Below are 12505 nucleotides of genomic sequence, written 5' to 3' on the forward strand. Positions count from 1 at the left end.
TCTTCCTTAGTGAAGACGGAACCAAAGTATTTGTTCAGTTGGTCCTCGCACTTGTTGTTTGAGGTGAGGTTGAAAGGGGCAGGGAAGAGATATTTAAAGAAATGATTGGTAGACGAATAAAGCAGCCAGGGATTATCTTTAGATTCCAGGATGATCCTGGAGCAGGTTTGGCAGAGATAAATGGACAAACCAGTTGTGTGCCATATACATTGAAGTTTGTGCCCCTTGGACTTAATGGAGCAAAGATGGGGGCCATAGCAGGAGGAACGACCAGGGTGGGGGAGAGTGGGAGATCTGCTAGGAACAAAGGCATCAAAGACAGAGGTGAGAGTGGTTGAACAGATAGATATCTGCAGAAGTATCGTAACTAGATTTATTTCCTCATGGTGATCTATATCCTCTAGTGGCTGTAGTGTGGTTGGAACAATGGGAAGCAAACTGATCAGAGTTGTAGTACTGAAGTATGTTTCAATTTGTGTTTTCAGATGCATTTCACAGTTTTTGAAATGTTCACAATTAAAATGAATGGTTATAAGCTTTGACAGTAATAATTCAATGATTTTCTCAAATTTAGGACTTGGACAATCGCTGGGTTTGAATCTTGGAGTATCTACAGTTGCCCCCACCACAGCTAGTGAAGGACTTGGTGGAATAGACTTCAGTGGGTCTTCTGATAAGAAAAGTGAGTAGTCTCTACTGAGCTGCTTCATATGAATTTAATTCTGTGCAGGTTCGAACAGTAACTTACTGCTCTCAGATGTTTTTTGGTGGGGAGGACCATCCATGGCTTGCTGGCAATTTCTAACAACACAATAAATAGAGCTGTGTGTTTTGTCACAGAGTGATTTATTTGCCCTCATGATCTTGCGAGATCAAAAAAATGCTGCTCCCCATGTTGCAATTCTTTGTCTTGCTGTGGGCTTGCACAGCTATTGTGCTGTAAACATTTAAAAGCACTTAATTTTGTTCGAGAAAACAATATCATCTTTCATTTTTAAGCCCCAGTTTCCTTGAGGCTCACACAATAGATCAATCTTGATTAAAGATAAGCGTAAACAAAATTGAAATAGATAGTGCTCAAAACTTTTGACTCCATAAAAAAAAAACCCAGCCTTATACTACACCCCTGTAACTCAGGGTACTACTGGTGGTGTGTCTGAGGGGAAGAAAATATACTCTTCTCCCTTCCTTTCTGTATTTCTACTTATTACTGATGTTCAGTCCAAGTGGTGGCCATTCAGTTCACAGTGTCTGTGTCAACTTTATGTCTATCTCTTCCTTTCTCTCTCTCTCTCTCTCCTCTTTTCCCACTTTCCTTCCTGTCCTTTTCTGATCTCTCCATCTCTTTCTCTGATTCAGTCTCCTTTTTTTGGTACAGTAGCATTTTCTCTCTTCCCCTTCCTTATTTTTTGCATATCTCACTTTTGTTCATCTCTTTTCTGGAGAGAAAACAAGCTCCTGAACCATAAGAAGATCTGATTGGACCATGGACTGGGGGGGGAGCAGACTGGCTCTGAGTTCATTGCAACAATAGTGGGAGCCGATTGAGTCTGGGTTTGTTGCAACAGCAGTGGGAATTTGGCCCCAGTCAAACTTCACAAAGTTCAAAATGATACAGGAAGACACCAAGCATATGTGGAGAGGAGTTGATTTGGATTGGGGCCATTTGGAAAGAGCCAAGTTACTCCCAATCCCAGGATTAACATAATTTAAATTTAATTGGCTTTGTTTTAAAGAGACACACTGGGCCCAAGTTTCCACATGATTTGCGCCTGATTTTTAGGAGCAACTGGTGGAGAACGGACTATCTTAGAATTCGCAATTCTCCACATTTTTTTTTCTGCAGTTCTCGTCAGGTAGAACAGTTCTACTTTGGAACAGAATTTTTTCTTCAAAAGGGGGCATGTCCGGCCACTGACGCCTGATTTGAAAGTTTCCACAGTGAAAATGTACTCCAAACTAAAGTAGAATGGAGCGAGTGAAGATTTTTGTAGAACTGCAAAAACCTGTTCTACACATTAAAAAATCAGGCGCAGGTTACAAATCAGGCGTCCAGAACGAGGTGGGGGGGGAAGGGAACTCATTAAATTCTACAATCAATCCTTATTTATACTAAAACAAATATTATACAAATAAATCCAACCTGAATAAACATTTATAAGAAAAGATTAAATAAACCATCTTCCTACCTGTGTGAAAGTGCTTCAGCCAGGGAGAATGGTGCAGCAAGCCTCACAAAACGAGGGAGCCGACCGAACGCGGGCGGGGGGAGAGGAGGGAGCCGACTGAACGCGGGCGGCGGGGCGGGGGGGGGGGGGGGGGGGGGGGGTGGGGAGGAGGGAGCCGACCGAACGCGGGCGGGGGGAGAGGAGGGAGCCGACTGAACGCGGGCGGCGGGGGGGGGGGGAGGAGGGGAGGAGGGGAGGAGGGAAGGAGGGAGCCGGGAGCCGACCGAACGCGGGCGGGGGGGGGAGCCGACCGAATGCGGGCGGGGTGGGGGAGGAGGGAGCCGACCGAACGCGGGCAAGGAGGGAGCCGACCGAATGCGAGGGGGGGAGGGAGGAGGGAGCCAGCCGAACGCGGGAGGGAGGGAGGGAGAGCCGACCGAACGCGGGCGGGAGGGAGGGGGAGCCAGCCGAACGCGGGCGGGGGGGAGGGGGAGCCGGCCGAACGCGGGCGGGGGGGAGGGGAGCCGACCGAACGCGGGCAGGGGGGGAGGGGGAGCCGGCCGAACGCGGGCGGGGGGGAGGGGGAGCCGACCGAACGCGGGCGGGGGGGGGAGGGGGAGCCGACCGAACGCGGGCGGGGGGGAGTGGGAGCCGACCGAACGCGGGCGGGGGCGAAGGGAATGGAGCCGTTCCAGACGGCTGGCGGAAAAGAGAGAAGGCTGCAGGAAGCCTCAGAAATTGAGGAGCCATTTCCCGATGGCAAAAGGGGGAGGTCGTCGGGAAACGGCTGCCTCAACTTTCTGAGGCTTCCTGCAGCCTTCTCACTGCTACAAGAAGCCTCTGTGCTGATGGCAATGTACTTTTATTAAAAAATGTTCAAAAACTAAACAGCTACAAAGAACTACAAAAATGGCCGAGTGCCAATGTTTTTTTCACACTGAGCATGTGCGAACGTTCCAACGCGCACGTGCAGCGTTGCCGGCAGGAAAAAAACTAATTTAAATAGTACCCGCCCCCTCCCACTTACAAAATCAGCGCGAGTGTAGGCTCCGCCGCGCCAAGCAGACAAGGAGCTGCAAAGCGCTCCAGAATCGCTCGTTTTTTTTCCGGCGCCGTTTTAGGCGCGAAAAACGGGCACCCAGCTCGGCGGGGCGCCCGTTTTTATCATGTGGAAACTTGGGCCCTATATCACACATTTACATCTTAAAGCTGCAAATCTGCAACAAGAAATGAATTTGCAGCAACTTGCCCCTCCAAAGTTACATTTTAAGTGTCTCTGGTGGTTAAACATATCAGAAAAGAGGAAAATGCGTGCTTCAGATAAGGTTTTGTCAATATTCCTGAGGTTGGATTACATCATAGCAACAACTATATTGCACCGCTCAGCATAAATGCAATAGTGTTTTGAAACCATTTTGGAAGGGCAAGAATTAAGTGTTTTAAGTCTCTATGCTGTCCATGCTCCTGTAACTAAGATTTTAAAGAGATGAACAACAATGAAAAAAACATGAAAAATAACTGTGGATGGGGACATTTTAAAAATGCAGTGTTGAAATAGATAGCTGGAAAGTGTGCAGTTAATTCCTGCAAATGGGCAAATGAGGGATTATGAGGCATCTTGTGTGTGCGAGATAGGTAAATATAAGAGCATTGTTGTGCAATTTCTACACTTCAACTTTCAGGCACAAGTAACAGGCTGGCTAGTGGCTTTGCATTCCATTGCCTGCTATTAAATGAAATTGCTTGAATGATTTTGATTTGTTTGGAAGAGAAATGGGTTGCTGATTTGTTCTATTTGTTAATGTTCAATATTGTATTCCTTTTATTTAAAAAAAATTGCAGTTATTTATAGATTGTGTATGTATCCTTTACAGATGATAAATGTTCAACTGGAGTTAGACCTGAGTAAGTATGTTTGTGTATAAAAATAAACTCTGGCAACCTGTAAAATTGTGCAATGAATTAACTTGTAAAGTTCCTTTGGTCTTGTTATTTTTAGAAAAGTTATGTGATTAATATGTTTTGTTTTTCTTAATGTGTGACACTAATGTTATAATAATTATACACATTTCATGGAGCTAAAAAGTAAATTTATATGGGGACAGTTGCGAAGCTGTAAGACAGCACCTGTAGGTAAAACTATTCAAGGAGTCCACTGAGGCAAGCCAATATTAAAAAAAGATACCAGAATGATGTAAAAAATCAAGTGGACACCTGTAAGGAGTAATATCAAAGTGAAACACCGGGGATAATAAAGTTTACACAAGCGGGCAAATGGGAGAAACAAGACTGAAAGGGAAGTATTTGACGGAAATGAAATTAAGATGGAGGCTGAGCTGTCTTTGCCGTGGAATTTTCATAAATGAGAAAGCCAGATACATTAAACAGGCAATGAGATGTGATTACTTCGGCCTCTGCCACAAACACTGTTCCCTCGCCACTGATTCCGCCCTCACTCCCCCCAACCCCCCATTTTATTTTATTCATTCCTGGGATGTGTGCGTTACTGGCAAGGCCAGCATTTATTGCTCATCCCTAATTGCCCTTAAGAAGGTGGTGGTGAGCCGCCATCTTGAACCGCTGCAGTCCTTGTGAAGGTACTTCCACAGTGCTGTTAGGGCAGGAGTTCCAGGATTTTGACCCAGCGCCGATGAAGGAATGGCAATATATTTCCAAGTCAGGGTGGCATGTAACTTGGAGGAGAACTTGCAAGTGATGCTATTACCACGCGCCTGCTGCCCTTGTCCTTCTAGGTGGTAGAGGTTGCGGTTTGGGAGGTGCTGTCGAAGAAGCCTTGGCAAGTTGCTGCAGTGCATCTTGTAGATGGTATACATGCAGCCACGGTGTGCCGATGGTGAAGGGAGTGAATGTTTAAGGTGATGGATGGGGTGCCAATCAGCAGACTGCTTTGTCCTAGATGGTGGTGAGTTTCTTGAGTGGTGTTGGAGCTGCACTCATCCAGACAAGGAGAGAGTATTTCATTGACTTGTGCCTTTTTTAGACGGTAGAAAGGCTTTGGGGAGTCAGGAGGTGAGACACTCATGCAGAATACCCAGCCTCTGACCCGCTCTTGTTGCCACAGTATTTATGTGGCTGGTCCAGTTAAGTTTCTGTTCAATGGTAAACCCCTAGGATGTTGATGGTGGGGGATTTGGCGATGTTAATGCCATTAAACAGGCAATGAGATGTGATAACATCGGTCTCTGCCACAAACACTGTTTCCTCGCCGCTGATTCCGTCCGCCCCCGCCCCCTCCCCCCACTGGCCATTTTATTTTATTAATTCCTGGGATGTGGGGGTCACTGGCAAGGCCAGCATTTATTGCTCATCCTTAATTGCCCTTAAGAAGGTGGTTAGACTCTCGCTTGTTGGAAATAGTCATTGCCTAGCACTTAAGTGGCAAGTAACATTCGCGCCACAGATCAGCCCAAGCCTGAATGTCGTCCAGGTCTTGCTGCAGCAGGCATGAACTGCTTCATTTTCTGAGGAGTTCTGAATGGAACTGAACACTGTCAATCATCAGTGAACATCCCCACTTCTGACCTTTATGATGGAGGGAAGGACATTGATGAAGCAGCTGATGGTGTTTGGGCCGAGGACACTGACCTCCAACAACCAAAACAATCTTCCTTTGTGCTAAGTATGACTTCAGTTTTCCCGCCTCATTCCCATTGACTTCAATTTTATCAGGGCTCCTTGATGCCACACTCTGTCAAATGCTGCCTTGATGTCAAGGGCAGTCACTCTCCCCTCATCTCTGGAATTCAGCTGTTTTGTCAATGTTTGGACCAAGGCTGTAATGAGATCTGGAGCCAAGAAGTCTGGACGGAACCCATACTGAGCATCGGTGAGAATGTTAATGGTGAGTAAGTGCCACTTGATAGCACTTAGCACTGTCGATGACACCTTCGATCACTTTGCTGACAATTGAGAGTAGACTGATGGGGCGATATTTGGCCAGATTAGACTTGTCCTGCTTTTTGTGGACAGGATATACCTGAGCAGTTTTCCACAATGTCTGGTAGATGCCAGTGTTGTAGCTGTACTGGAACAGCTTGGCTCGAGTCACAGCTAGTTCTGGAACACAAGTCTGCAACACGACAGCTGGGATGTTGTCAAGGCCCATAACCTGTGTGTAACCATTGAGCTTAGCCATTTCTGGATGTCACGTGAAGTGAATTGAATTGTCTGAAAGCTAGCTTCTGTGATGGTGAGGACCGCAGGAGGAGGCCAATATGGATCATCCACTCGGTCGGCACTTCTGGCTGAAAATGGTTGCAAACACTTCAGCCTTGTCTTTTTCAGTCGAGTGCTGGGCTGCGCCATCATTAAGGATGGGGATATTCATGGAGCCTCCTCCTCCCGTTAGTTGTTTACTTGCCCACCACCATTCATGACTGGATGTTGCAGGAATGCAGAGCTGTTGATTGTGGGATTGCTTAGCTCTGTTCATAGCATGCTGTTTCTTCTGTTTATCATGCATGTAGTTTCAGTTTCACCTGGTTGGCATCTCATTTTAGGTAATCCTGGCATGCTCTTCTTCACTCCTCATTGGACCAAGCTTGGTCCCCTGGCTTGATGGTAATCGTAGAGTGAGGGATATGCGGGGCCATGAGGTTACAAATTGTGGTGGAGTACAATTCTGCTGCTGCTGATGGCCCACAGCGCCTCATGGATGCCCAGTTTTGAGCTGCTAGATTTGTGCTGAATCTATCCCATTTAGCATGGTGGTACTGCCACATAACACGATGGAGGGTGTCCTCAGTGTGAGGATGGGGCTGCATCGCCACAAGGACTGTGCGGTGGTCATTGCTACCAATACTGTAATGGATAGATGCATCTGTCAGTTAGTGAGGATGAGGTCAAGTAGGTTTTTCCCTTACGGTTCTCTCACCACCTGCTGCAGGCCCAGTCTGGCAGCTATGTTCTTTAGGCCATTGTCTCGGACTGAACCAGACTATTCACGACCTATTGAAATTTTTGGTGAGTTTCTGCAGTGCATCCTGTAGATCATGTATATTGCATTCACAGTGTACTGGTGAATACTCCATCCAGTGGCATAGGGCTATTCACACAAACTGTTCCGTCCTGGCAGTCCCAATTTTTTTATGTTATTGCAACTTCACCTGTCCAGCTGAATGATGAGTATTCCATCACATTCCAACATCCTATTTGTCCCCAATATCTACTCCATCACAAAGCCCATCTACTTCCACCTCTGTAACATCAACGGCCTCTACCTCAGCCATCTGCTCTACTAGCCTGCCTCTCATTCTCCACCCTTCATAAATTTCAGTTGATTTAAAAACTCTGCTGCATGTATCCTGCAACAAGTCCCACTCACCTATCACTCGTTGACCTACATTAGCTCCCGTTCCTCCAGCACCTCCAATTTAAAGTTCTTCCTTGCCCCTCCCTATCTGTGTAAACTTCAGCCGTACAACTTTGATCCCCGCTCCTGAACTCTCTTTCTCTGACTCTGGCCTTTTGTGCATTTCCCCCCCCATTGCCTCACCATTGGCAGCCGTGCCTTCAAACTCTTGGGCACTGGGCTTTGGAATTCCCTGCCTAAACCCTAGCCTCTCTACCTTCCTCTTCTCCTTAAAGACCTTCCTTTAAGCCCACAGCTTTGATGACACTTTTGGTCACTCCTTCTGATGAATCTCCCTTGGGAGATCTTTATATGTTAAAGGTACTAGAAAAATGCAAGTTGTGTTCTTTGTAGAAAGTTTACAAAAAATACCTTTCGTACAGCTAAAATAAAAACCGAAATGCTGGAAATATATTGTAAATCTGACATAGAACGGACGTGTTTAAAGTTTCAGGGACCCTTTGTCAGAATTGCAGTAACTTGCCAAGCTTATTTCGACAGTTGTTCCCAGCTCTGTGACCTCTCCCATAACGAAGGATAAGAGTAGCAATATCATGGGAACAATATAATCTCTCAAGTTTCTCTCCACATTGTACAGTCTGACTTGGAATTATATTGTCGTTCCTTCGTCACTGGTTTGATAACCTGCAATCCCCTACCGAGCATTACTGGCATGAGGACTGCTTCAAGGAAGAGGCCTGCACCCATCTTCTCGGCAACTAGGGATGACCAATAAATGTGTGCCAGCATCACCCATATCCTGTGCACAATTTTTTTTTTTTTAAATGCTACCTGATGCGATATGTATTTCCATCATTTTCTGCTTTTATTTCAGTTTCCTTTTTATGTTGGTTGTTTATACTGAATAATTGCATGTTTTTGCAGATACTAGGAAAGGCACAGTGATTTTGTGACCTGAATCAGGGCTATTTTGCAAGAGATGCTGAAAATTTTTAATTATGTTGATACATTTTATCTTTCTATAAAAATAGGCATCATCTGGAGAAATTAATTTCACTTCTGGGGCCTGAGTTTGAATCTTTTCCAGAATGATGGATTGAAAGTCTCCTCTCTGCTTGCTAGAAGGGTCCTATTTGAAATAATTTTGTATCACCTGAGCCCACTTCCTAGTAGTCTTGGGCACAAAGCTCCAAACTGGCCCTTATTCAATACTATTTGAGACTGAAACTCCAAGAAATTACCATGATAGCCGATTTAGGAGGTAGGGCGCAGGCATGGGGAATGAAATGTTATAATTGGTGTTGCTTTTTGTGGTTGGGAATATAGTCTCGTGCGTGGTGCGCTTTGTGTTTATCTGTATACTTCTTGGTAATGATGCACTCAATCTGACGAGCATAGAATTCTTTCCAAAGCAGTTTAAAAAAAAATTATAATTATGTGGCATTTGCAATGCCAGGTTAATAACTCTCTTCGCTGTAATATGGTGCAAAAGTCACATTGAGGCATCATATAAAATTATGAAAATAGAAAGGGTCTTTCATGGGAAATGTATACCGCACTAGGAAGTGTATACCGCACAACATCTAGATACAGTTTCTAAAATATTGAGCTTGCGAGTCTGGCTCAGAACTATAGATTCCTAATGCAAAAAATATTTTTATAAACTTCAAGGGAAACCCCGTAATTTAATTTAGTGCTAAACCTTCTTAAGTACTCACTGATTCACATAGCCAACCTATATTATTTCACTATGCTATGAAACTTTACAGAGAATTTTTCTGAAAAAATGTTCTTATTGTGAGCAAGTATTCTTTTGATTATTATAGCATGGCTGTTGAACTTCCCTGTACAGCTGCAGAATGAATGTAGGGTGTCAGTGATGCCATCCTTCCTTGAATATATTCAGTGTTCAAATATTAATATAAACTTACTCACATGTAGCAATCATTGCAAAGGAGTTCTTCTAGCTGTGTTAACATTTTAGTCCCTTTTTGTTTTACAGTGATAGCAAGGCTCTTAAGGATGAAAATCTGCCACCTGTTATCTGTCAAGATGTGGAACACTTTCAGTGAGTTTGCCTGGTTTGATATGCAAGCAATCATTAACTCACCATTTTTAAAAAAGTATCAGCATTTAAAGTTCTGTATTCTCTTTACACATCTGCAGGAAATTTGTAAAAGAACAAAAGCAGGTACAAGAAGAGATCAGTCGAATGTCCTTTAAAGCTATGCTGAAAGTTCAAGAGGATATTAAAGCACTGAAACAATTGTTAACAGTAGTTGCCAGTGGACTTCAGAGAGATTCACTTGCTATTGACAAACTCAAGATAGAATCTGCACAGGTAAATTAACATTGGCAGAAGTTTCTCATGTAGGAGTGTAATAACGGCAGTTTAAAGAAATAAAATAGACTCGCTATCATGTCTGTCATTTAATTAACTAAAGTGAAATCTGATGCATTTAGGACTTTAAGAGTAGAGATTACAGTCACTGATGTTATTTTACAAATGATTATTGAGCTGTCTTCAAATTTTTCTTCATTAGTTTAACAGAGACATTATTTTATGAAGGAAGACACAAATAACCTTCCGGAAGTACTAGGGGACCGAGGGTCTAGTGAGAAGGAGGAACTGAAGGATATCCTTATTAGGCGGGAAATTGATGGGATTGAAGGCCGATAAATCCCCAGGGCCTGATAGTCTGCATCCCAGAGTACTTAAGGAAGTGGCCCTAGAAATAGTGGATGCATTGGTGATCATTTTCCAACAGTCTATCGACTCGGGATCAGTTCCTATGGACTGGAGGGTAGCTAATGTAACACCACTTTTTAAAAAGGGAGGGTGAGAGAAAGCAGATAATTATAGACCGGTTAGCCTGACATCAGTAGTGGGGAAAATGTTGGAATTAATTATTAAGGATGAAATAGCAGCGTCTTTGGAAAGCAGTGACCGGATTGGTCCAAGTCAGCATGGATTTATGAAGCGGAAATCATGCTTGACAAATCTTCTGGAATTTTTTGAGGATGTAACTAGTAGAGTGGACAAGGGAGAACCAATGGATGTAGTATATTTGGACTTTCAAAAGGCTTTTGGCAAGGTCCCACATAAGAGATTGGTGTGCAAAATCAAAGCACATGGTATTGGGGGTAATATACTGATGTGGATAGAAAACTGGTTGGCAGACAGGAAGCAGAGAGTCGGGATAAACTGGTCCTTTTCAGAATGGCAGGCAGTGACTAGTGGAGTGCCGCAGGGCTCAGTGCTGGGACCCCAGCTCTTTACAATATACATCAGTGATTTATATGAAGAAATTGAGTGTAATATCTCCAAGTTTGCAGATGACACTAAACTGGGTGGCGGTGTGAGCTGTGAGGGGGACGCTAAGAAGCTGCAGGGTGACTTGGACAGGTTGGGTAAATGCATGGCAGATGCAGTATAATGTGGATAAATGTGTGGTTATCCACTTTGTTGGCAAAAACGCGAAGACAGAATATTATCTGAATGGTGGCAGATTAGGAAAAGGGGAAGTGCAACGAGACCTGGGTGTCATGGTTCATCAGTCATTGAAAGTTGGCATACAGGTACAGCAGGCAGTGAAGGTGGCAAATGGTATGTTGGCCTTCATAGCTAGGGGATTTGAGTATAGGAACCGGCAAGTCTTACTGAAATTGTACAGGGCCTTGGTGAGGCCTCACCTGGAATATTGTGTTCAGTTTTGGTCTCCTAATCTGAGGAAGGACGTTCTTGCTATTGAGGGAGTGCAGACTGATTCCTGGGATGGCTGGACTGACATATGAGGAGAGACTGGATCAACTGAGCCTTTATACATTGGAGTTTAGAAGGATGAGAGTGGATCTCATAGAAACATATAAGATTCTGACGGGATGGGTAGAATGTTCCCGATGTTAGGGAAGTCCAGAACCAGGGGACACAGTCTTAAGATAAGGGGTAGGCCATTTAGGACTGAGATGAGGAGAAACTTCTTCACTCAGAGAGTTGTTAACCTGTGGAATTCCCTGCCGCAGAGAGTTGTTGATGCCGGGTCATTGGATATATTCAAAAGGGAGTTAGATATGGCCCTTACGGCTAAGGGGATCAAGGGGTATGGAGAGAAAGCAGGAAAGGAATACTGAGGGAATGATCAGACATGATATTGAATGGTGGTGCAGGCTCGAAGGGTTGAATGACCTACTCCTCCAACGATTTTCTATGTTTCTGTTTAAATGGGTAATGCTTTAGTTACAATAATAAAGAAAGAAATTTGTTATGCTATCATTGAGGTCAGTACCCTTTATTCTCTAATAACATTAAATGTATTTTTGTATGTATCCAGAAGAATGTAGGGGTTGACTTAGAATCATGGAATTGTACTGTTCGGGAGGCAGCCATTTAGCTCGCTTGACAATACTTAGAAGTACCATAGGGAGAATTTTCCCCTCGAATTATATCGTGACTTTGGCTGGGTGAAAAAATGAATTGGCACCTGTTTCATAGGTTCTCCCTTCATTTCCTCTCCATAGTGATCTGATATTACTCCGTAACCAAATAAGGTTGATGATGAAGCGATATCCTATGCCATATTTCTGTTCGAACAACACGGGATGTAAAAATACCTGTTTACAACAGTTGTCCAGAGGCCTTTTGGAAAATAAAAAGGCTTCCCCCACAAGAGAACAATTGGTTGTGAAATGAACAATTTGCAGTATCCTGTGATCACTTTGTGTGGGATATTGCAGAGGTCAGATGCTTTATTCTGGCCTGGAGAAAAAAAACACCCATTCAAGCTGCTGTATGCGGATGGAAACCTTGCCAGGAGTCTGCCAAAAAAAAACAAAATTACTCTGACCCTGAGAAATTCGCAAAGTCAGCAGCACATCTTTTGGATGGGTGTAAGTATCGTTCCACATATGGCGGCATAGCCACCAAACAGAAAGATCTCAGCCCATATTTTCAGAAGTGCCAAATGGTAAAATAAAAACAGCTGAAACTGGCACAAAATTGGAAATA

General features: G+C 44.1%; 1 protein-coding gene across 2 annotated transcripts in view; it reads left to right on the forward strand.

Annotated features, from left to right (window-relative positions):
* The window catches only part of nup58 (nucleoporin 58), a 69862-nt gene that overhangs the window by 25166 nt on the left and 32191 nt on the right, over nucleotides 1-12505 (forward strand). For both annotated transcript variants that reach the window (XM_070892251.1, XM_070892252.1), the window contains exons 6-9: nucleotides 575-682; nucleotides 4043-4073; nucleotides 9503-9568; nucleotides 9667-9841. In XM_070892251.1, the coding sequence (XP_070748352.1) occupies nucleotides 575-682; nucleotides 4043-4073; nucleotides 9503-9568; nucleotides 9667-9841 (380 nt within the window). The remainder of the gene's footprint in view (nucleotides 1-574; nucleotides 683-4042; nucleotides 4074-9502; nucleotides 9569-9666; nucleotides 9842-12505) is intronic.

Source organism: Pristiophorus japonicus, chromosome 10 (assembly GCF_044704955.1).
Source record: "Pristiophorus japonicus isolate sPriJap1 chromosome 10, sPriJap1.hap1, whole genome shotgun sequence".
Lineage (NCBI taxonomy): Eukaryota > Metazoa > Chordata > Chondrichthyes > Pristiophoridae > Pristiophorus > Pristiophorus japonicus.